The sequence below is a fragment of the Rhinoderma darwinii genome, chromosome 4, assembly GCF_050947455.1.
Source record: "Rhinoderma darwinii isolate aRhiDar2 chromosome 4, aRhiDar2.hap1, whole genome shotgun sequence".
NCBI lineage: Eukaryota > Metazoa > Chordata > Amphibia > Anura > Rhinodermatidae > Rhinoderma > Rhinoderma darwinii.
The window spans coordinates 192750477-192776710 of NC_134690.1; the positions used below are offsets into that span (position 1 = coordinate 192750477).

Here is a 26234-nt window from a genome sequence, read left to right on the forward strand (position 1 = left end):
TCACAAGTGCTTCCCCCTCCCTTAAGGCCCCCTTCACATCATGTTGCTGCCCTAAGTTTATCGCGTACGTGAGGAAATCTCCTAACGTACACTATAAATAATGTAAACAATAATTCACAGGGCTCCATTATGTCCTTTTAGCCTACGTCGGGCTGGTAGACATCGGTATACCTTATTTTTGAAGGATGGAATAGCGTAGTAGACTTTGCTATTCCGGAGTCCCCAGACAGAACATCACAAGTGCTCTACCGTGGACTTGGTCCCTGGGAAAGCTCCTGACATCACTGTCCGTGTACTCAGGCTTTGCAAACCTTCAGACGTCACTTTACGTATATGGACATCAGGAACAGCACCATAGTCCCTGGGCAGAGCGCTAGTAGAAGGCTCCAGCCCTGTTCATGGACAGTGACTTCAGTGGTTTCCCCTGGGCCATTCCCCGGGCGACGTATCCCACTGTATGCCATACAGTCAGATAAGTTTTGGCTAAATAGATCAAAATCCAGAGCATTAATCGGTCCCTGCCTGCTCCATGGTTTCCTTCACTGTAATTGACACCAGCACCAAAATCATTTAATGCGTATAACGTACAAATGTGAACGCCACACTTTCCATTGCCCACCCCCGGTAATGGAGGGGGAGGGCCCAGACATCTTGGCTGTATGGGGCACAGAAATTCCTAATGGCGGCCCTGTTTACAGCTAGGTCCCAATATTGCCCATAGTCTACCAGGCTACTGTACATTAAGGGGGTTTTACACAGGACAATTATCGGGCAGACGAGCATTAATATAATGCTCATTGCCGATAATTGCCTCTTGTAAACAGGGGAATGATCAGCAGATGAACGAGCAACCGCTCAATCATCTGCTGGTCGTATCGATTTAAAAAAGTAAAAGATTATCATTGTCGGCAGCACGTCTCCCTGTGTAAACCGCTACCGACATGATAATAATGTATGGGGACAAGCGATCTGAGTAACAACCTCTCGTCCCCATCCATGGTTGCGTGTGACAGGTGCACCGATGTCTCGTTGATCGGTGCTCGTTGCATTGGCCGAGTGTCAGCCAGTGTAAAAGGGCCTTAAGAAATCAGGATATTAAAATGACTAATGAAACAATGTAATCATGTATCACACCATAAAAATCAATCCACTCTGCAATGTACGGAGATTATATTAAGCTTATCATTATTAGATACGGTGGCTTGTTAAGTGATTGGTGGTTGGGTGGAGGAGCTAGACGAGGATTTTGTTTGTCATTGAATATTAAAAAATGTTTTTTTCATAGAGAAGAGGGTAGGCAGAGGAGAAGCAAAGCACTCAGAATGGATGCATATGGATGGATTGTTTTTCTGGTCTAATAACAGGCATGCAGAAAATGTAGGCTTTCCTCTAATAGCTCATAAGTCATCTTCAGCTAGGCACATACATCAGTTTAACATCTGCTGCTTCAGGGCTTTATGTGACCTGTGAGTCCACTTACAACAGGTGTCACGGCTCACAGGCTATCATCTGCAGTACCTCTTCGACCTTTGTATGCAGATTAATGTTTAGCTTTGGCAAGGCTAAAAATTCAAGGCACAGAGCAAAAAAACTAAAACCATAAAAAAACTTCCTTTTTTGAACAAATTTCAATTAAATCTAGAGCCTCTAATACACCTCGATTAACATTTCGTGGTAGTTCTCTGAAAATAATTTCTTGCACAAGGCTGTCAAGATCAAACTTGACTTCCTATATTTGTTAAAATATTGATAAAACGCTGATGTATGCCATGCTTTCTTCAAATATGAATTACTATATGTCATGATGGAACTGTTGCTGCATCTGATATGTATATACACATTCAGTAAAATAAATAGCAAGTGACACAAGCAGCCTGTTGAGGTCATAGACACAGGAAGCCTTTCCTCCAAGGTCAAATGTATACATGTAAAAAGATTGATTGAACAGCTGAAAGCCAGAACCTTTCTTGTTCTGGATAACTAGGTTTTAACACCTAAATCCAATTTCTTATTTCTGTCTTTCTTCATCAGCTCAGCTCCTCAGGTCTCCGTTCTATTAGGGATCAATTGAGTTGTGATAAGACAGCAAGCAGACAGAATCTAAAACAGACTCCCATCAAGCTTGTGTATAAAATCCTTAAGAATGCTGATTTTATTGGAAAAATACCACATTTTCATCTGCTCCATTAACACAATTATGGCATAATGGAATATTTTGATTTCCAATTTAAGCTTCTCAAGATCAATCAAATTGTCTTTCAAATAATTACACCCCAGAATAATTTTTTGGTGCCTGAGGGGACAGTACAACTGTTCATGTTTCTTGGATTATCTCTCCTTACTGAATTTCTCTGGAAAGTTAAGATTGTGCCTTGGAAGGTGAGGCTGAAAAACATGTGTGCCTGCATAATTCAAAAAAATTATTTCTAATTTATATATTCTTGTAGTTTCAGTAAGATCAAAGACATTCACCAGGCCACAAGTGGTACATGGATTGGAATTCCACATATTCCCATTGAATATACTGACAAATTTTACTTTTTGTGTTATAATACTCAGCCATAACATTAAAACTACTGACAGGTGAAGTGAATAACATTGATTATCTCATGGCAATAGCACCTGTGAAAGGGTGGCATATATTAGGCAGCAAGTGAATAGTCAGTTCATCAAGTTGATGTGTTGGAAGCAGGAAAAATGGGCAAGTGTAAGGATCTGAACAACTTCAACAAGGGTCAAATTGCAGAGGCTAAAGGACTGAGTCAGAGCATCTCCAAAACAGCAGGTTTTGTGGGGTGTTCCCGATGTGCAGTGGTTAGTACCTACCAAATGTTCTCGAAGGCAGGACAATCGGTGAATCGGCGGCAAGATCATGGCTGCCCAGGGCTCTCTAATGTGTGTGAGGAACGAAGGCTAGCCCCTCTGGTCTGATCCAATAGAAGAGCTATTGTAGGACAAACTGCTGAAAAAGTTAATGCTGGCTATGATAGAAAGGTGTAAGAACACACAATGCATCACAGTTTGGTGCATTTAGGGCTAAGTAGCCATAGACCAGTCGGAGTACCCATTCTGACCCCTGTCCACCACCAAAAGTGCCTATAATGACTACATAAAACTGGTCTGCGCTATAATTGGTGCCTGATATGTAAATTAGCTCCTGTACTGTCAGAGGGGCGTGATAGTCAGAGCTCTGACACTGTCCAATCAGCTGCAGACAGTGTCAGAGCGCTTCTACTGTGTGATCTATCTCTGCTGCATGTGTGTGCCTACGCGCCTTCCTCCTCGCATGCGAGATCACACAGTATTCTCATCACTTGCTGACAGTAACAGGAGAGAGGAGAGCGTGTTCACACACACGCAGCAGAGAGATCTCACAGTAGAAGCTGCTCTGACACTGTATGCAGCTGATTAGACCGCGTCAGAGCTCTGACAATCATGTCCCCCTGCCATTCCATTTCCAGGTACGCCCCACTGAAAGTACAGGGGCTAATTTACATATCGGGTGCCAATTATAACGCAGCCAATATCTCCGGAAAGGCTTAGACTACACAGTTAATTTAAAGTGCCCCAAGGTTTGTGCAGCAGCACCTATAAGATCGTGCACTCAGCTGCACAGTTCTGGGGTTGTGAAAAGTTCTCTTTAAGTTGACATTTAACGCACTAAGGCTGGATTCACACGAGCACATTACATCCGTAATGGACGGAACGTATTTCGGCCGCAAGTCCCAGACCGAACACACAGCAGGGAGCCGGGCTCCTAGCATCATAGTTATGTACGATGCTAGGAGTCCCTGCCTCGCTGCAGGACAAATGTCCTGTACTGAAAACATGATTACAGCACGGGACAGTTGTCCTGCAGCGAGGCAGGGACTCCTAGCATCGTACCTAACTATGATGCTAGGAGCCCGGCTCCCTGCAGTGTGTTCGGTCCGGGATTAGCGGCCGAAATACGTTCCGTCCTTTACAGACGTAATGTGCTCGTGTGAACCCAACCTAAAATTTTAACGTTAAGCGTTTTTCAATGGCTTTTGTTGTGTAAACGATCAGTTATGATGCTGCAGCAAGTTATCAGGGTCAAGATTGTTACATCTGTATGGATGCTATATTATCGGTAAATATGTCCATATTGATATTGTCGATCCCTATTCTGCATGTTGACACATATGCTTGTGTATATAACCGATAAATACACAGAACAATATAGTGTATATTAAAAGTAAAAAACTTGCTTTATTGTATCAATAAAAGCATACTCTTAAAGATAAAATGGATTGAACCCTAATAAAAGGGGGTAGGACTGGGATGATATAAAGCATATAGTATAGCTTAGTACAGATTTCTATCAGAATAGGGATAATGCAGCAACATAATGACATAAAAGATATCAAACACGGCCTACCACCTGGCCCAAACATATGTTTTCCCCGGACGCAGCTTTGGGCGAATGATTGATGTATCTATACAATAAAGCAGTTTATCAGTTACATTGTTTGTTCTACATGGGATATTAATAATATTGGTACCAGTACGCCTGTTTTCTATAGGTTGTCTACCTATGCTTGTGTGAAACAAGACAGAAAATATAACAATTTTAAGCCTAAATACGACAATAGCTTCATCTATGAATCATCCCAGCTGTGTCATAGACAGTTGAATTAAATCTAAAGGTAAAGTACTTTACATAAATAATTATAGTGAAAACATTGCATGAGTTTTAGAATGATTGATTATATAACAACAATAGAAAAAATATTTGATATCCTAAAATAATTATGGATATATGAAGAAATGCCTTTTTTTTGTCATTTCAATACCCTTGTATGCATTTCTTTTTATGCTATAGGTATTTGCATGCATGTAAATGCCAGGTGCCTGGTGTCTGAATGGTACACATGTAAAAACATATTGTAGCTATAATATGCTAGACATTAAATTTTATATTCATCTTTGCAGAGGCGTAGCTAGGTTCTCTTGCACCTGGGGCAAAGATTCAGTTTGGCACCCCCCCAACTTCTTTCCAGACATCTCTTTCCCACTTGCCGGAGCTGCTCTGCCAGAGTATTCAATTGTATCTGCGCCCTGAGTACGCAGATACAATTGAATGTGGCGGTGCTAGCGACACAACCAGGCATGGGGGTGCCCGTGCCACCCGTCCCATAAATTTAAATGGCTAGGTGACGTGGGCCCCATAGCAGCAGGAGGCCCTGAGAGGATAGGACCGACGCATCAAAACAGCTGATCGCTGCTGATAGGCGCCCTGTATGCCGGGTGGCTGCAGAAGTGATCAGCTGTAGTAGCGGCAGCTGTACCAGTGGCACCCCCCTTCCTTCCATTCAAGTTGTGCACATGCCCCGCCTGCCCCCCCTAGCTACGCCCCTGCTTTTTGGGTGAAAGAGGTCCGTAAATCAGCCATATACTTGGGAATTCTATATAAAGGCCCAAAAACAAAACTCATTCTCTTTGCAGTTGCTTGTTATGGTGGTATTGGGTGAACTGTGTATGTAGGAAACACTCTTGTGGACACCATAAGCTGGTGAGGCTTTCACTCCAGTTCTAGTGAGAGAGTAAATGATGTTTTACACAGGAAGATTATCGGGCAGATGAGCTTTCATATAACGCTCGTTGCCGATAATTGCCCTGTGTAAACTGCTGGTCTTATCATTTTAAAAGAGTGAAATATTATTGTTGTCAGCAGCACATCTCCCTGTGTAAACAGGTAGACGTGCTGCCAACATGATAATAATGTATGGGGACGAGCGATCGTCCCCATCCATAGCTCCGTGTGACAGGAGCAAATGAGCGCCGATCAACGATGTCTCTCGTTGATCGGCGCTCGCTGCACCTGCCATTTATCAGCTGGTGTAAAAGGGCCTTTAGCCTGCTCCAGGGCTGCAACAAGGACATAATATATTACAATTACTATCATTACTTTTACCCAATGTTGTTGAATTGGGAGAGTTTATCATCTTCGTTTCAGAAGTTCTCTTTATTGTAATTGCAATATGAGTGCCATAAAGCGAAATAAAGTGGTTGTATGGTTAGGACAACCCCATTTTAGTTTGTTAATGTCATTGTGACCAGAAAACCAAGGAGATCCTATCCACAGTAAAAAAAAACAAAAAACATTTTCAATGGGCTACTGTTAACAGAGAGCCACACTGGACAAGGCTCTTGGTTAAACTCTTTATAAATGTAGGGGTTGTCCAAAGTGCTCTTCCCTTCCTCAGATGCAGCCATTGTGCAATGTCACAAGAAGATGATTTATTATAACACTAGAAGTAAGATATTAGTATACTGCACACTGCAAATAAGATTCTGCTTATCAAGAATTGCAGCAAAATGTCCTCCTATAGAAAGTAATAAAGACACTGAAATTTTAATTTTCTATAATTTTTATTTTCAGAAAAGAAGCCTATGGTGCTAATATAATTAAACTGCCTACAGTTATATGAAATTCCATAATAACTTTTTTTTTGGAATCTCTTGCTGAGATAAAATCTTGCAAACTTTTGCTGTCAGCTTTAAAGGTATACTGTTTATACTGTGTTGAAAAGATGTCTTCTTGTGTTTGCGATATATGTTTCTACCAGAAAATACATGTACTTATGTCACACAAAGAATGAAACATGTATAGAGTTAAACCAATAACACATGTGACTTTAGGAGCAAATTCTAATTATCACTCCTGCTGGAGGGCCATCTAAGTGTTATATTACATCATCAGAGACATGAGCAAGTAACCAGAAAAGCTAAAATTATCAGCTAACAGCCAATATTTGGTTGCTTAATCCCCATAGTGTTCAAAGAGTCACACCACATATTTAATCCGATTACCTTAGATACTGATTTACTGGTAGAGATCTAAAACATTTCTATTTGTGTGTTTAGTGGTCTTCACTAAATCTTAAAACCGTTTTTTAATCCCCACATAAAACGACACAGGTGTCTTTAAAATAATATACTGTACAAGGATTTGTCTGGTTGACTGTGCTTATAATTACATTTACCTTTCATTCGCTAAAGCTTTAGATATCTTTTTTAAATGTGAGCGTTTATTGAATGAATCCATCCTCCACAATTTTGTTCAATGTCACCTTACACTCAGTTGGAAGTTTTTATGCTTTACTATTGCACAATATGCATTTATGACATGCTCCTAAAGAGAATGTGTCATCAAAAAAATTACCTATTGTTTAATTCAAGTGTTTATGTTAAACATATTTTAAAAAGGTTTTGGTGCTTCTTTTTATTATCCGTGTCATTATCTATATTTAAAATTATCCTAAAATCTTGCCGTTTTCACTCTGGCCACTGAGCCTCACAATAGGCTGACACTTCCTGTTCTGTAGAGATCACTTCTCCGCAGTCATCTTAATATCACCACAGGCAGGATTACAATGAAAGGTAACATATATATATATATATATATATATATATATATATATATATATAAAACGCAAGATCCACCATTGACAATAGGTGGTGGACAATGCTCCCCTCCTCCCTAGCTTCTCAAACTGATGGGGGCACCTAACATGTCTCAAGGGAGTACTCACACTGTACTCATGCTTTTAATAAGCATCACTGTGTATGATCATAGACTTTGTGGTATTTTGATGTTATTTGTTTGAGTAGAGGGGATACTTAAACGAAGAACATTGAGAAACATATACGTAATGAAAATGTAAAAAAAAAACTATCCATCTGATAGTAAAATAAAGCAATTAACTGATTGTAAATAAAAAACCACTGTTGTTTTTTCCATCTTTAAATATTATGTGATGTAAAAGAATGATGGTTCTACCTCCTTAGCAGTATTTGTTTTTAGCTTGTCATATAGTTTACACATCTTACTATGCATCTCTTGGATCTCCTGAACCAAAATATGCTCTATCCGGTGACACTAAAATGTATTACTATATTAACTGTCAATACACGTATAGGCTGTTGTCATCATTTGTTACTAATAAGACTGCATAGATATTCCTAATGTCGTGCTATTTCGAAATTTTTTTATGTAGAAAAGGTGAGGGTGTCAGCAGTATGTACAGTATATTGTATAAGGGCCAGTGTCAAAAGCTTGTTGGAGTTTCCTTAAGTGTTGTAAATGATCCAAACAGAATTGTAAGATTAGGGACTTGACTAGAAGATATTTGCCTTTCCTTTATATCTATCTACTATATCATTTTCCTTGAGTTTCTTTCTTTTTTTTTTTTTTAAAACAAAGGAAAGAATAACTAGCAGCCCATAGTCACTAGTTGCTAGTTACAATCTACAACATCCAGGTGCCACCAGGCTTGTGACAATATCACTTAGCTGCATAATATGCACAGTAATTGTATAGTAATAATAGATTGCATGTGAGTTACAATTGAACAGGTAGGAGGCAGTGTTATTAAAGGAAAATAGCTCCTCTTTAATTATTATTATTATGAAACTGGTAGGATTTACTTTACTTGTGTGTGCCCAACCCCCGGCCAAAATTGTCAACGATATTGGGACATTCAAGAATCTACAATAGTAACAGCAGAGAAACCACAATAGTGGTAATGTAATAAATGGTCAAGAATACAAATAAAGTGTCAAACTCTATTTACTTGTTGGATTTTTTTAACAATATTGAAGAAATAATATTATCTATGGTTATGGCAACATAAAAGCTAGCACTTTGTCAAGAATAAATAAATCTGCAGTTGCACTTTTGCCCTAGATTCTAACAGAACAAAAAGCATTATTAAACAAGACTATTCATGCTTAAGAACACAGAAATGCAGCTAAGTGGAACATTTTAATGGATAAAGACAGTGAGAAAGACATGCATTCTATTGATAGCATTCTATACTTACATGAAAGACCTAAGGGTAAAAAGTATCAAAATTCTTAAAGTTCCAGTGATGCTGATTTAACACACACGCACACACACACACACACACACACACACACACACACACACACACACACACACACACACACACACACACACACACACACACACACACACACACACACACACACACGGTTAAAAAGGTAGATATTAAATTAATGCTGTGATGGACTTCAGGCTGTAACATTTTACCTACAATGACACATTGTTGAAAAATATTAGGACAGGAGTGAGGTTTGCGTTGCTGATGAATTTAGCTCACATAGCTCAACTAGACTAGATTCAAATAGCTAGCAGACATCATGAAAACAGTGAAGAGTTGAGAAGTCAAGAGTATATTAGAAAGTTTCATAACGTATACATAGATTAGTCATTCAACTTTAATTATTATAAATAAACACCCCCTTTAAATTCAATCTTGTACTATTTTTTGTCTCTTTTAATGTAGAATATAGAAAAGAACATCGGGTATAATTGTCTCCGAAATTTTCAATGCTTGTCGCGCAAAACAGAATACATGAATATACAGTATACTCAAATATATACGTATCTACACATATTGTCGAGCGTTTAATGGGTTAACAACGTTATTGGATTTGTGTTATTGACAAGAATGCAGCACAAAACAGAGCATGTGCCTTTAATTCTTTATCAACATGATCTGTCAAGAACAAATGTTTTTAAGAGCCACAGAGGGAGATCCATAGCTTTATTTATGAGCGCCATATTTCAGGCCCCTTTCACCAGACAGAGTGATAACAGTTTCAAGAGAAAGATCAATCCTTTCCATTACAAGATATGTCAAGCTTGAAATGATCCATTTGAATTAGAAAGTTTCCTTTGTTTTGTGGGTTTTATAGATGAGGCTATTCAAGACTGTAATGGGAGCTGTAACATACAGTGATTTATGGAGAATGTGTGAACAAATTATCACTGCATAGCGCACACATGATGAATCTATAGAAGTATATGTTTACGAGTTATAAAATATAAAACAACACAATACCATAGAAAAATACAGGAGGTAAAATCTCTTTAAGAAAATGGACACTGGAAAATAGAGAACTGGAGAAAGTGCAAATTTAAAGAACACCACAAAGTCAACATCATGAATGAAAAAGATGACTATTGCAGCTATATCAATGAAGAAAGTCTTATAGCTTACAGAGACAAATGAATTTACTGCAAATTGTACAAAATGGACTTAGACCTGTCTATCTTTCATTTCTTCTTGAGACAGATCATTTCATAGTTTTCATTGGTTTTGTTGCTACTAGATAGATAAGTAATAAAAGATGTAAGTTAAAGTCTTCATGTTGTAGTTCACTGGCTCAAAGTCTACTCCCCAAGTATCCATGAACTCAATAATGTTTTCCATCTGGGTTTCCTTTATATGTGTAGCTAATATTGGAGTGTCTTGAACTCTCATGTTTTGTTTCCTCATTGTGTAGTGAAGTCTGGTATAGACTCATATAATGTGTAGTAGACAGTGAAAAGCCTCCCCTCTAAAGCAAATCTTTCATTAAATATAGGACATTCCCTGAAGACACACCACCTGTATGCTTTCTAGGACACTTGTTGCAAAATATTTTTTCATCAATGCCCTTATGACAAACTATTTTTTGTAATTTATAAAAATATGAAAGAAATCAGATACCTGCTTATCCTATGTTTTAAAAAAAACAACTTAGAAAAAAACTAGGTTGAACTGATGGAACCAATGCCTTCTTACTACATTTCTAATACCAAGTACATTAATCTTTTTAATAGCGTATGCCATATCTATAATGTTTATGATTTTCTACTTAAAACCAAACACACACACATACATATATATATTAGATTAGCACTGTCCGTTATACACACATTCACACAAACACACATACTTGATGCTTACCATAGCTTACTATGAGAGTGAGACCACTAAAAAAAGAACTGATTTTCAGAAACTGGCGCAGTGACTCCCCCTGCAGACTACTGTAAATTGTTACACAGGTTACTGTAAAATATTTTCCTCTATAAAGAATATTGTGAATTCAGGAGTTTTGACACGTGCTAAAAGTGAACTGGTATATTATGCAGCCTATCCTAATCCCCCTTTTCCCCATTTACTTAAGGTATTACATCCACTTTCCATTTCATCATTCTGTCAAAGGAATCTCACTCCACCAATACATACACCAATATAACATTAATTCCCGTATTCTACATTCTATCCAAAACACTTGAGCTTCACTACTAATATTAAACCTATTCCATGCAGTGCTAGCTTATAGTATATTACCACTCATTTGTAATACCATTTAAATGTCTAAATTATCAAAGAAACTGCAATTTTCCTACAATATGTATGATCAGCAAAGTATTGCTTACTACACATAGACATTTCACATTAACTTAGTATTATATTGCTATTTGTGAACCCAGCCTGCTTGCTTTTATATTGCACAAATGCCACCTTAAAAACAGCTGTAAGGAGACCTTTGGAGAGTGGAACAGCAGGGTGTTTGTGGCATCAGAAAGTTTCCTGGAGGCATTAGCAGTAACCAGTGTGCTGGGAACTGTCCACCAGCTCCAGTGCTGAAACTGCTGGGCATATAACTTCTGTCTATGCGACCAGTTATACTGTTCCCATAAATTAGCATGGTTATTATTTATAAGTAGTATTTAAAAATGAAAAGCATTGTAAAATAGCATGCAAGTACACAACAAAGACTTGATACCCTCACATATGTATGTGGATGAAATGAGAGAAATAACAACAATTTACACATATATGGAAAATACCTCCTGGAAAAGCTCCAGACTGTAAGTGTTATCATCATCTGCAAAGAAGACAACGCCTGCTGGGTACTCCTGCAGTACAGGTGGCTGGACCCCTGATCGCTGAGTACGATGATGAGTCTTGGGTTGGTATTGCTGCCTAAGCCAAGCTAATCCGGCATTCCTCTGTTCTGTGGCTCGGGGTAAACCAGAACGTTTATATCTCCTTGGTGTGGGCACATGCAAGTGAGTAGCCCTTACACCTGCCCCAGCCAAAAAGTGGCTAACCAAATCTGTTGGATGTGGTGAGTCCTCTACTACTATCCAATGTAAACGTGGGACCTGACGGAATGTGTTGGCTAGGCGAGTGAGTTCAGCCTTCTGTACAGGTCGGCTATAAGTAGGGGTAATGGCATATATAATGGGCATAGTATTATTCTTTGCCCAATGACTTTCAGAACTGGTCAATTGTTCCTTATTAGTGGTCCATGAAGCCATGCTGGTATCACTTGGCTGGGCTCTCATTAAAGCTGTACGACCAATCCTATGCTTCCAGTATGGAGAATAATGGTGGGTAGTGGGTACTTTTTTGGAATTAGAAGGTCTCCTGGTATCAATATCAATAATAATAACAACAATCAATACCCAAGGAAGAAGAATGAAGAATCGACTGTAGAAAACAGACTTCATCCTGTTATTTAGAAAAGTAAGACCAAGTCAAACAGAGAATATAAACTCAAGCAGCCTTAATATTCTTCTAGTGTTAAATCCAATGTGAGGAAAATCCAAAAGACACCAATAAACCAGTATTACAATTCCCATACAATTGCTTGCAGGCACCTTCTTAAATTGTTATGAAATGTTATTAATTAAGTTACATTGTCTAAACAAACAGATCTTCAATTAGTATGGAAAATACACAGACTGCAGTAGTAGAGAAAGCTTTTCAATTCCCATAAATCCACTTAAACCTATTTGTTGCTTCTATGGGTGCTCCAGAGTCATTATAGAGCCCCTTCTATGTGTCGCTCTCTTCGTTCTCCAAGCCACATAAAATCCAAATCAAGTCATGTCAATAGCTTTTCAGAAAATAGCTCCACTTGAGGACTGCTTCATTGATAAATTCGGCACAGGACGGCAACAAGGCAGGCAGGGTAGGCAGCTATTCCTCAGTATACAAAGAACAGACATCTAGTAGATGTTATTCTGGTCCCCGAAACTTCTTGCCTTTTCAGCTTCCATGTGCTCAGGATTCTGGATAAAGCAAAATAATACATCTCCAAGTAGGTCGTGTTTGCCAGCACAACATGGACAACAGCCAAGTCACAAGGACTGGGGAATTGTTTGCTGCTTTTGTTTGTTATTGCTTGTGCTGCCTGGAAAGCTGTGTTGAGTTGGGCTGTGATTCTGTAATAAGAGCTTCAGTGATGCACTGGATGTGGCTGAGTTTGATTGCTGCTCCCTGCATCACTCTGCTACTCCCACCCCTTTCTTCTTTGTTTCTCTTTCTTTGCAGTCCGATGAGCTGCTGGGTGGGGAAGAGGGAGGAGAAGGGAATACAGAGACCCCCTGTGGCTGACAATGAGAAATGAGATTGAAAAGCTCTTTTGGAATTACACATTTTTAAGCAACTCAAGCTTAATATTGTTTTATTTGTGATGCATTTAATCTCTACTTTATTGTGTTTCAAATATTGGACTAGTACACCGTGCATCACAGAACTGATAACTCAAGGGGAGAGAGAGAATGGAGATAGATGTCAAGTACTTGATGGAAAACTAAATAGAAGACTGTAACTGTACAACGACATTTAACACAAGTTTTCATGGAATAATCAGTACAAACAAACCATTATGGAGTCCTTGTTTAAAGAAGAGATGTCACCTCTCTTGACATGACTGCTTTAGTAAATATTGTATTCCCCATAAAATAATAATTCTTGAGCACCTTTACTTAGAACTCTGTGTTGTACTGTTCTTCTGTTATTCCTGATGGAAATGTATCAAGAAATTGGGTGTTGACATTCTCCTCTACACACCTCTTGTCAAAGGGGTGTGGTCATGCACAGGCTGACACTGTCCAATCAGTGTCAAGGGGAATGGTTACACCCAGTTGTCAATTTATTCATACATTTCCAGGAGTAATAACAGGGAAATGACACAACACAGAGTTTTAAGAAAAGATGTACCAGAATTGTATTTTCATGGGGATACAAGTTTTTACTAAAACAGACCTGTCAGGAGAGATGACATGTCCGCTTTAAACATGTTTAATTACTGTAAGTGTTCCTTTTTTTTTAGGGTTAAGGAAGAAGAAGAGTTCTTAGAAAAGTCATAAAAAGACGAGATGTCCTCATTCCTCAGCCACATTTGCAGACATAACAGGGTTGAGTTTGTCATTGAAGAAGAGCTTAGTTGAGCATAAGTTATGCTGATATTACAGTGTGGTTAGCTACAGAACTGCAGGCAACATTACTAAGTCTGCAAAATACATACACACTACAAATTCAGATCTGCTACATCTAAAAATTGTACAAGTAATTACCAGTACAGTGAAACCCATTAAGTGTGGCCCATGGGTCACATTAACCAAATTACACTCTGCTGTCTGGCTATGTAATGTTTCCACATCATTGGTTCATAGTTTTTTTTTATTAGCAATCTTAGAATAGCATAGTCTTTACTTTTTAAAGGATGCTGTTTCCGGACGCTGTTTCCTGTGGATATGTCATAAATGTCCCTGATGGGAAAACCCCTTTAACCCCAAGGACTATAATCAATCAGCTACAGTACATATAGAAAATGAAAAGTACAAATGCTACAATCGATGAAAGCCACATAAGTATACTAGGATGGAAGTTAAGTAAAATGTGCAAAGTGCATACAATAAGCCAATCCAATACCTAGATACAAGAGAAGTGGAAAATACAGACCGAGGTGTAACACACCCCGACACCTGTTTTGCCCTGCTTTTTCTGCGTGTCTCCATGTATTTTTTAGTCAAAACCAGGAACGGAATGTAAACAGAAGAAATATATAAAGGAAGTCCTTTAAGTGTCTCCTCTCCTGGATCCAATTTTGGTTTTGGCTTACAAAATGCAAAATCGGCATTAAATCTGCACTGTGTGAACAAGTCTTAGTCAACGCTACATGTTTTCTTTGTGTACAACATAAAAATTAAAGGGAAATTGGGTGTACTAATGGAATTATTGATTAGAGAGCTCTTCAGAATTGCTAATGAATGTTTTTTGCCACTGCTGATTACGAAAAAAATATGCAGGCCCCTACTTACCAAATGCAAGAAGTGGGTGACTGTCCAGATCTCCATAATTGTCATATTCTGCAAATATGAAGGTGTTATTCTCATTCTCATGTCACTAAGATCTGGAAATGATAAAATTTTCAAGTACCTAGCTCCAATCTGTGGCATGTGGAATGGGCATAAAAGCCAGATGGAAAGCAAAGTTTTTTAGCCACATGAAACGTCAAAAATCAGATCAAGTGGTGTGTTCGTCGGTGTGCCAGTTATCGGCACTTATCGCAAACTGAGAGGAACAGAATCCTTGAACTGAGAGAGTTTGGTTTATCACTCCAGCAGATCGTTATGTGTCTAGGCTGAGATGTCAGAACTGTTCAACGTTGCCTGTCTCGGAGGTTGGAAGAACAACAGTGAACGGGAATGACAGCAAGAGATGTGCGGAGGAGAACCTCTGCACGAATGGATCGTCTGATTGGAAGAATGGTGCGTAGGGATCCATTCTGTACTGCAAGTGAAACTGGGGACATCAACTCCCAAGTCTAGGATGGCAACCAGTGTCAACACAAACCACCAGAAGGTGTTTGCACAACATTGAGTTACGAGACAGACGTCCAGCTACAGGTGCTCCATTGACCACATGCCAATGAAAAGGGTAAGATGGTGCACAGCAAGATGGCAATGGAGGCTGGAATGGAGGTCTATCCTCTTCAGTGATGTGTCCTGCTTTTGTCTCAGACGCAATGATAGCCAGAGATTGGTCGGGAGACTATAAAGAGTCCTTCACAAGGGAAAAAATCACACCGGTCCTACTCCCAAGATTATGATGTGGGGAGGCATGTACAGTAGCTGGCCCCAATAGTCTTCATATCAGGTACATTAACAGCTCGGCCTTGCATTGATTTGGTAGTGAAGCCAGTGGTACGGCATTTCTCCACAGTGTCCCAGAAGCGGTTTTCCACAGGGCAATGCCAGTCCGCATGTTGTTTGTGCTACTTTGAACAGTCTGCGTGGCCTAAACGTGCTACCATGGCCTGCAGTGTCTCGGGACTTGTCTCCGATCGAGCACATCTGGGACGTCATTGGTCGGCAATTGCAAAGGGAGCTGCCAGCAGTCAATCTTGATTATTTGCGAGACCACGTGCATTCAACGTGGCCTAACATTCCTCAGACAACCATTAATATCTTCATTGATAGCATGCCAAGGCATGTAAGTGCATGTATTTCTGGACGTGGTGCTCATACTCGATACTGAATAAATATTTTTACCTTTTTTGTATCATTTGCATATCATTAATATGTCTATCGATCCTGTGATTTCCAGAATTCCAAAACTTCTCAGTGTTGCAATTTCAATGTATATATATACACACACACTATATATACACATATACTTTCCTAAAATCCCCATAATGATAGTGTAATGCATAACTTATACATTACTTCTGCACTCCTTACGTGTAATTCTAGCTTTATGTAGACTGCAAAAACGTAACTGAATCATGTCCATCACAGTCCTGTATATATTAAATTCTACTGTAGTATGAATAAACATTTCATAAATTCCTATGTCTATCGTATAAAGATTGCAGACACCAAAACAACCATCTGTGCTCAGTTTTATATTGCACAATATACAGTCTACTTCATATCTCCCATTGTCCAATGTCTAGCATGTACATATATAATGCTAGATCTACTGTCATATCCATCACAGAAAGCATACTCAGCATTCTATGTGACATATATGTCTATACATTATTACATATAGTCTGGATGCGGCAAAATCCATAAACTGTATATACCATAATCCATCAAAACTAGTGATGAGCAAATATTTTTGCCTGGATGCATTGGTAAATCTAATCACTGGCTTTAGGATTTTTTGCAAATTTAAGAGAATAATAGAATTTAATCTGTTATTGTACCCTATGGACTTGTGAATTCGCTAATTTCTAATCATAACATGGCTTATATCCATTAAATTGAGGTTTTTATTCATTTCCTGCACTAGACTAAGTGACCGTATAAACTGAAATTCTGCCAGAAAAATGTATTCTTATCCATATCTTTTCATGGATGTTTGTTGTTTCCCAACCCTACCATCTGCGATACGAACTTTTATGCGTGTTGAGAAGCTTTAGGGAAGTAAAGCAGAAATACAACCACTTGACTTCACTTTTAGGGCATGGCCCCACGTGGCGTATTTCTTCCGCAACTGTCCGCATCAATGCCGCACAAAATGTGCAGTAAATTGATGCGGACTGGCCGTTGCATATTGCGGTGAAAGTACTTCCCTTCTCTCTATCAGTGCAGGATAGAGAGAAGGGACAGCACTTTCCCTATTGAAAGTAAAAGAATTTCATACTTACCGGCCGTTGTCTTGGTGACACGTCCCTCTTTCGGCATCCAGCCCGACCTCCCTGGATGACACGGCAGTCCATGTGACCGCTGCAGCCTGTGATTGGCTGCAGCCGTCACTTAGACTGAAACGTCATCCTGGGAAGCCGGACTGGAGAATGAAGCAGGGAGTTCTCGGTAAGTATCAACTTCTATTTTTTTTACAGGTTGATGTATATTGTGATCGGTAGTCACTGTCCAGGGTGCTGAAACAGTTACTGCCGATCGCTTAACTCTTTCAGCACCCTGGACAGTGACTATTTACTGACGTCGCCTAGCAACGCTCCCATAATTACGGGTGCACACACGTAGTCACCCGTAATTATGGGTGCACACACGTAGTCACCTGTAATTACGGGAGCCCCATTGACTTCCTCAGTCTGGCTGTAGACCTAGAAATACATAGGTCCAGCCAGAATGAAGAAATGTCATGTTAGTAAAAAAAATACGCTCCGCAGCACACATAACATGTACATGACATCTGCGGACTTCATTGCGGAATTTAGAATCTCCATTGAAGTCAATGGAGAACTTCCGCAATGAGTCCGCAACCAGTCCGCCACACGTCCGCAACATCCATTGTATGCTGCGGACATCAAATTCTGCACCGCAGCCTATGCTCCGCAGCGGAATTTTCCGCATTGTCTAAACGAACCCTACTAAAAAGCAGTGGAAGGCAATGGAGAAACGGGTCCGCTGCGGATTAACGCTGCGGAGTGTCCGCAGCGGAATTCCAGAGCAATTCCGTCACGTGGGGCTTTGACATTAGGCAGTTTGTGGTGCAGTTTTTTTTAGCCAAATCCAGAAGTGGACACAAAAAAAGTTCCCAACAGGATGGAGACAAGTCAAAAATGCTACAGAGGGAAAGGGCTCAAGTCCATTAAATAGTAATATCCACTCCCACTAGTCTTGAGGGAGCACACAACCAAAGCTTCAAATAATGTGCCAGTTTGCAAGGCGCAGCGTATCTTGCCGGATCACAGCCTATTAGTCACGCCCATACTATTAGATCAGGTGGGCTGCCCTGCACGCCACACCAAACCAAGGCACCCTAAACTCTCCCAACGTTATAAGACTTGGCTGCATCCTGAAAAAAGTGTATACAGTAAACATATCCATGAAAAACATGAGGTATTAGTTGTTATTTTGGCCAAAATACGCAAGCTCGCAACCCAACAACAAGGGTGCTCACGGTCTTGCAAGTCCCTACGCTAGAACTTTTTGTTCCCTACATAAAAGAAAAACACAGAAAAAATGGGGACATAGATATAAAAAAAAAAAAATAGAATAGGCCATAGCGTAGAGACTCGCAAGACCATGAGGTCCCTTGACGTTGGATTGCAAGCTCGCGTTTTTTAACGGCGTATTTTATGGCCGTATTTGGAGCTGTTTTTCAATGGAGTCAATGAAAAACGGCTCCAAAAATGTCCCAAGAAATTACCTGCACTTCTATTGACGCGGCGTCTTTTTATGCGCCGTATTTTGAAAACGACGTGTAAAATTACGCCTCGTGGGAACAGAACACCGTAAATCCCATTGCAAGCAATGGGCAGATGTTTGGAGGCGTAATGATGCCGTTTTTTCAGGCGTAACTCGAGACGTAAACAGCTTGAATTACGTCTGAAACCACTGCATGTGAACATACCCTAAGGGTATGTTCACACGACAGCGTCCGTAACGGCTGAAATTACGGGGATGTTTCCGCCTGAAAACATCCCCGTAATTTCAGCCGTAACGGCATGTGCAGGCGCTTGAACGCCGTGTCCATTACGGACGTAATTGGCGCTGCTATTCATTGGAGTCAATGAATAACGGCTCCAATTACGGCCAATGAAGTGACAGGTCATTTCTTTGACGCGGGCGTCTATTTACGCGCCGTCATTTGACAGCGGCGCGTAAATATACGCCTCGTGTGAACAGACAAACGTCTGCCCATTGCTTTCAATGGGCAGATGTTTGTCAGCGCTATTGAGGCGCTATTTTCGAACGTAATTCGGGGCAAAAATGCCCGAATTACGTCCGTAATTAGTGCGTGTGAACATACCCTAACAGTTATCAACCACTTTACAGAACCTCAGTTCTGAGTGAAGACGGTGCTGCACTGGTGAATTATTATTCATAGAGCGGGCTACCCTGCTTGCTATGCCAAACAACAACACACCATGCTCTCCCAGCATCAAAGACCCGGCTGTGTCCAAGAGAAGCGAATATACATAATAATGAAAAATACCTTGTCGTGGATTGCGAGCTTGCGTCCTTTTGGCCAAAATGATTACCAATACCCCAGGTATTTTTCATTATTATGTATATTCGCTTTTCTTGGACACAGCCGGGTCTTTGATGCTGGGAGAGCATGGTGTGTTGTTGTTTGGCATAGCAAGCAGGGTAGCCCGCTCTATGAATTATCAAGGCGTCACAAATAGGCTTCTACCTGGCTATACACGTTGTGCCTCATGACGTACACACTATCCCTCCATGTTTCACTCACTTGCACCCCATTATCCATTTATTTCTATTGAGGCACTTCATTTATTACTGCCCCCTATATTTCACTTATAGTATTACACTTGCACACACACTATTCATTTATTATTTCTTACTACACATCCCATGCACCACACACCACTCCCCTCAAGACTAGTGGGAGTGGCTATTATTATTTAAAGCACCTGCTCGCCCTTTCATCAGCATTTCTGGCCTGGCTGTGTCCATTTGTAAGTATGGCCTTTGTCGGTGTTTTTGTATATGTCCCTGTGTTTTTATCGGTTCTACTGGTGAATTATTATCAGAGGAGGATCACGTCAGAGACTGCTCACAGCTCGCCCCCGTTTTTAATACCAGGAAGTAAAAAGAACCCATAGCAATACAGAAGATGTTAAAAAATAAGGATTTTAACTTTTTACAAAAATATGCATTTGTAGCAGAATGTATAGTAGATGTGGTCCCAGTACTAATTTAATGATTTATGTTAGTGGGTAAACCCGTTTAATTGTATATTTCTTTATACTATACTACTAGCATTGAATATATATCCATAGCCGCCCATTTATTGGTAAACATTGTTGAATATCTTTATCAGTACATTAGTTTGTTCATATTGGGTTAGACTTGCTAAACATACAATAGGAATCCAAAGCTCGTATGTTGGTCGATGTTAAAATGATTTTCTGTCGTGACTGGTCATGTGAGATCTAAGTGCATCTGATTCTAATTGTTTAAGATGACCACTTTAGAGGTCATCCAGCTTTCAATATTGGGCTAATATGAGCTAATGTGATAGAAAATGAATGATTTGCACAGATGACCACTTTGATAAATATGTTTTCAAGCTTGGAACAAAAACAAAGTACAGTTCATTGATTTTTAACAAAAGCAGGAAATTTCAATATGAATAACGTAAAAGCTGTATCTGATGAAAATCTGAAAAACATAGCTGTGAATTTTACCTGATACTTTATTTTGTTCTATTCAATATTGCTTCATTGACATCATAATGGATGTATTACTTTCATTTGTTCCCATTTTGCTTTTGTATAGAAAATACAGCAAATGCAGGATGAAGTATTACAAGGAGGATCTTTAATTCTTTCTTTCTTGTCACATACTGATGGTGTTACATTAAGCATAATTGTTTTCCAGGGTGCATTATGGGGGAAGAACATAGTAATAGAAAAAACACACAACTAGAAGTACACTGTGCCTTAATTTATGCATTGAATGTGCTTCCTCCCATATTACTTCCATCATGTTGCACAGCACTACGTGTCTATCCACTACAAATTGAGGCCAAGTTTAATATAATAGCAATCAAGATTACCCTGCGGGCATTATGATTGTTTTAAGCCTCAATAACCTAAAGGCGTTGTTGCTTTAGGGAGATTTTTATTTTTTTACCTGAGAAAGTATTTTAAATATTGCAAGGCAATGGGGAATAAAGCGAATAATCAGAATTCTAATTTGAAAACGAAGTGTTAATAATCAGTAACAGTGTATTCATGAGACTAGGGCTATACTGCAACACATCACTGCTGTGGGTACTGACATTGACATGGTTAAGTATTGGCTTCTGGTATTATTCTAGTATTTTGACATTGTAAGTCCCTCATAAAAATCAGTCTTATAAAAATAAAAACTGTAATGGCTAAATGCAATTTTTTGATGCAAAGCGTTATTGCCGTGAGACAATCTCTAACTTGCCAATACATATATTTTTGTCAAAGATCACATTGGTTTCTGAAGGATCTGACAACAATCTTAGGGGGGATTCACACGAGCGTGTATTCGGTCCGTGCGGGCCGCGTGGTTTTCACGCGCCACGCATCGACCAATACAAGTCTATGGGGCAGTACAGACATTCCGTGCTTTTTGCGCAGCGTTTGTTCGCTGCGTACAAAACGCGACAGGTTCAATAACTCTGCGTATTTCGCGCATTACGCACCCATTGAAGTCAATGGGTGCGTGAAAACCACGCAGGTTGCACGGAAGAACTTCCGTGCGAACCGACTGAAACAGCGCACCAGCTGTCAAAAGGATGAATGTAAACAGAAAAGCACCACGTGCTTTTCTGTTTCTGAACATCCAAACGGAGTGTCTTTGAGATGAGCGAACCTGGACAAGCGAACCGAACTTCACCGGGTTCGGCCGAACTCGTTTTGGCCGAACCCGGCAAAAAAATGTCCGGTACGCGACGTCAGGACATAGTCACTGTCCAGGGTGCTGAAAGAGTTAAACTGTTTCAGCACCATGGACAGTGACTACCGATCCCAATAAACATGAACCTGTAAAAAAAAAACTAAGTTCTGACTTACCGATAACTCCCGGCTTCTTCCTCCAGTCTGACCTCCCGGGATGACAATTCAGTCCAAGTGACAGCTGCAGCCAATCACAGGCCAAGCACAGGCTGCAGCGGTCACATGGACTGCCACGTCATCCAGGGAGGTGGGGCCCGATGTCAAGAGAGGCGCGTCACCAAGGACGCGTCACCAAGGCAACGGCCGGGAGGGCAGATCTCGGTAAGTACGAACTTTTTCTTTTTTTTTAACAGGTTGCTGTATATTGTGTTCGGCATTCACTGTCGAGGGTGCTGAAAGAGTTACTACCGATCAGTTAGCTCTTTCAGCACCTTGGACAGTGACGGGCGTCGACTAGCCTCATCTCTATGATGGCGGCTGCGCGAAAATCACGCAGCCGCGCATCATACACGGATGACACACGCAGCTGTCAAATGGTTTTTGCGCCCGCAAAACGCTGCGTTGTTTGCGCACGCAAAAACGCAACGTCCGTGGGTATCTGCCCTTAGGCTGGGTTAACATGCTGCATTTTTGTTGATTTTATGGACTGTTAGTGTACGAACACACAGGACAGATACGCTGCGTAAAAGTACACAGCATATCTGTCTTGAATTCCGCCAAAAAAAACACACAAAATTGTGATACAGCTTTTCAGGCGGCATATCTTCTGCGGAAATCCTGCAGGAATAAAAAAAAAAAAGATACTTACACCTGCCGTGGTCCTGGCGATGCGTCCCTCTGTTCTGAACGCAGGCCGGCCTCCTGATATGATGCTGTAGTTCATGTGACCGCTATAGCCTTTGATTCGCTGCAACAGTCACATAGGATGAAACATCGTCCAAGGAGGTCGTGCTGCCCTCAGAATAGAGAATTGCGTAGCTAAGACTACGGCCAGGGGTCTTTGCTACGGGATTTACCTCCCCATTGAATTCAAACTGAGAAAATCCGCAACAGATGAACTGCGATTCCACAGTATAAATTGACATGCTGCGGATTTAAAAACTGCACCGTAAATCAGTTTATAAATGGTTTTTCGGCTGATTTTTTCCACTGTGTTTGGATGAGATTTGATGAAACCTCACACTGCTGCTACTGTAATATACTGCACATCATTTGCGGGAAAATCTGCAGAGTTTATGCCTACTGTGTTCCTACCCTTAAGGAGAAAATGGCATCTAAAAAAAACGCATTCGTTTTTTATATACCCATGCGTTTTACAAAGTGTTTCTGCTGAAAGCCTGTGGATCGTAAATGTAAAACTGGTTTACAGCTGAAACACATTGTAAAGCGTATAGGTAAGGAAAAAACTCATGCGTTCTTTTTAAATTCCTTTTTCTTTTTAAGTCCCTGTTCACACAGAGTTTCTTCGCACTGATTTTGAAGCGTAAAACTTGTCGTAATCAGCGCCAATTTTTTTTCGAAATCGCCCCATTCATTTAATTTGGGAGGCAGAGGCTTTTTTTCCCCCTGGCAGCTCTTAGCCGATATCGGTGGGAAAAAGCAACATGTCCTTTCTTGCGACGGTTTCCATCTCTGACCTCCCATTGAAATTAATAGGAGGCAGAAAAAAATCTGAAGGGATTGTTTCAAACCGTTTTTCACTGCGTTCTTTTTACCCGCAGTCCTTGCATTAGCTTCAATGGCTGCCACAGAAAACTGCGGCAATAAAGCTGAAGGAATTCGGAGGCAGATTTTTTTCTGCCTGTAAAAAACTGTGTGAACAACGCCTAACAGTTCAAAAAAAGGCAACAAGAACGCAGCACAAGGGTGGATTTACACGAACGTGGTATACGTCCGTGCAACGCGCGTGTTTTTCACGCGCCTCGCACGGACCTATATTAGTCTATGGGGCAGTGCAGACTGTCAGTGATTTTTGTGCAGCGTGAGTCCACTGCGTAAAACTCATGACAGGTCCTATATTTCTGCGTTTTTCGCGCATCACGCACCCATTGAAGTCAATGGGTGCGTGAAAATCACGCGCACCACACGGAAGCACTTCCGTGGGACGCACGTGATTCGCGCAACAGCAGTCAAAAGTATGTTTGCAAAATGAAAAGCACCACGTGCTTTTCTGTTTACAAACATCCAAACGAAGTGTCATAATGATGGCGGTTGCTCGAAAATCACGCAGCCACGCATCATACGAGGGTGACACACGGAGCTGTTAAGTGCCTTTTGCGCACGCAAAACGCACACGCTCGTGTAAATCCCCCCTAAATGCAACATTTGAACCCAGCCTAATGTTTATGAGGTCACTCAGGGACCTAATGACTGATTGATGTTAGAAGAAACTGATTAGACACAAGGAATTTTACTTGTTTTATTCGATTGTTTCTCCTGGAAGTAAACAGTACAGCAGTTATCTGACAGCGTTTATCTCCTCCCACTTTTAAAATAACGGATGCATGTTGTTAATGGAACTGAGACCCATTAATATTGGCCAAATGATGGTTTAGCTGATAGTTATTTTATGTCTAAACTATATTAAAAGAGTTGGTTTTTTTAACCATTTCAGGATCGGGTCAATTTTGGTTTTGAGAACAGTAACAATTTTTTTATTTTGCCTCAGCATTTTGACTTTGGAATATATACTGTATGCATTAGCATTTAATTTGTATTAATTTTTAATTTGCCAAAAAAGAATAAAATAAACTATTCTGCTGCTGATTTTTTTTATTCCTTAATGCTATAAACAGTACCGATCATAAATAATGTTATAATTGCACAGGTTGTTACAGTTCGGAGGATATTAAATATGTCTATATTATTTTAAGTCTCGGGACTTAAATTGAATACAGTTTATTTATCTTAAAACATGCATGTTTATGTCTATTTTTTTTACTTGTTTATTTTTAACATTACTTTTTTAAAACTTATTTAACTTTTTTTGTTTTTCATCCCATAGGGAATTTAGGGGGAATTCTGATTTTTATATTTTAACTTTGATGTACTGACACATACACTATCTATATGCCTGTACATTAGCCTGTTTACTGGTAGTACACAGGCAGTTTTTAGTATGCCCTAAAGACAGGAAATAAGGACAGACAACCCTGGGGTCCTTCAATGGACTCTGGACTGTCTACCCATAGGTATGGGCCCATATCGCGTCACAGGAATTCCTTGTGATATCATCAAAGAGGGTGCCCCTTCAGTCTCTCTCTTTATATGCCTTTAGAGAGGCTGTGGCTGTGTGTTACAGTCATTGCCCAGTTCCTAATCACATGGGCACAGTGAAAGTGCCTACACGATTAGCATGATGAGTGTGCATGTCATGGTTTGGCTACTGTCTTCTGCTCAAGAAGAGCATACTCGTCATTAATCAGCAATGAGTTAAAAAAAACAACAGATTTTATTTAAGAATAAATAGATATTATTAACTTACAATTATAATAGCCACCGCCGCCAGCTCTCACTGCTGTATACTTACCAGTCCCCAATGACTTCTGGTTCCCGGATGCTGCCGTTCCTTTCCTCCACTCTTTGCTGCTGGCGGTCTTTCCCGTTGCCGCTCTCCTTCACCTCCCCTGGCGGCCACTATTGCAAGCGTGCTGACACACCCCTTCTTAAAGGGACAACACGCGCCAAATTTGCTCAGCTTTCTAGGGGACTTAAGGTATCCTTTCCATTGCTCTTTGCCTACAATTGGATTCCATACTCTAGCTTACTAGTTGTGCTCTCCAGTCATTTCTATTTGCATTATCTGTTACCGACCCTGCCTGAACTTGACCTCGATGTGTCTACCGCCTGCTCTGACCTATTGCCTGTTCACAGTGATGACCATCTGCCACCTGCCCTGACCTCTGACTCTGCCAACCACGACGGAATCTCTGCCGCCTGCCCTGACATATGCCTTAATTTGGACCTGGTATAGGTCTGCTGTTATTGTACCTCACCTGACCACGATTGCTAACAGAGAATACTCTGGTGCTAGGGACCTGGTGATACTAGTGGCCAAGTTCAAATCTCTGTACAGAGCTTAAAGGGTGAACACCTAGATGTCTCTCAGGCTCTCCTCCTCAGTTTATCCCTATGCCAAATCCGTTGGCAACACAGTGGGTCCACACCATCTTTTGATCGCCCTGTAACATTCACTAATATCTACGGGCCCTATGACAACCTGTAATGCAAATATTAGTAAG

At 40.3% G+C, this 26234-nt stretch overlaps 1 protein-coding gene across 1 annotated transcript in view; it reads right to left on the reverse strand.

Moving 5' to 3' along the window:
- The window catches only part of B3GAT2 (beta-1,3-glucuronyltransferase 2), a 185874-nt gene extending 172753 nt beyond the window's left edge, over positions 1–13121 (reverse strand). The window contains exon 1 of the mRNA XM_075862012.1: positions 11672–13121. Coding sequence (XP_075718127.1) covers positions 11672–12337 — 666 coding nt within the window. The 5' untranslated portion in view covers positions 12338–13121. The remainder of the gene's footprint in view (positions 1–11671) is intronic.
- Positions 13122–26234: the final 13113 nt, after the last annotated feature.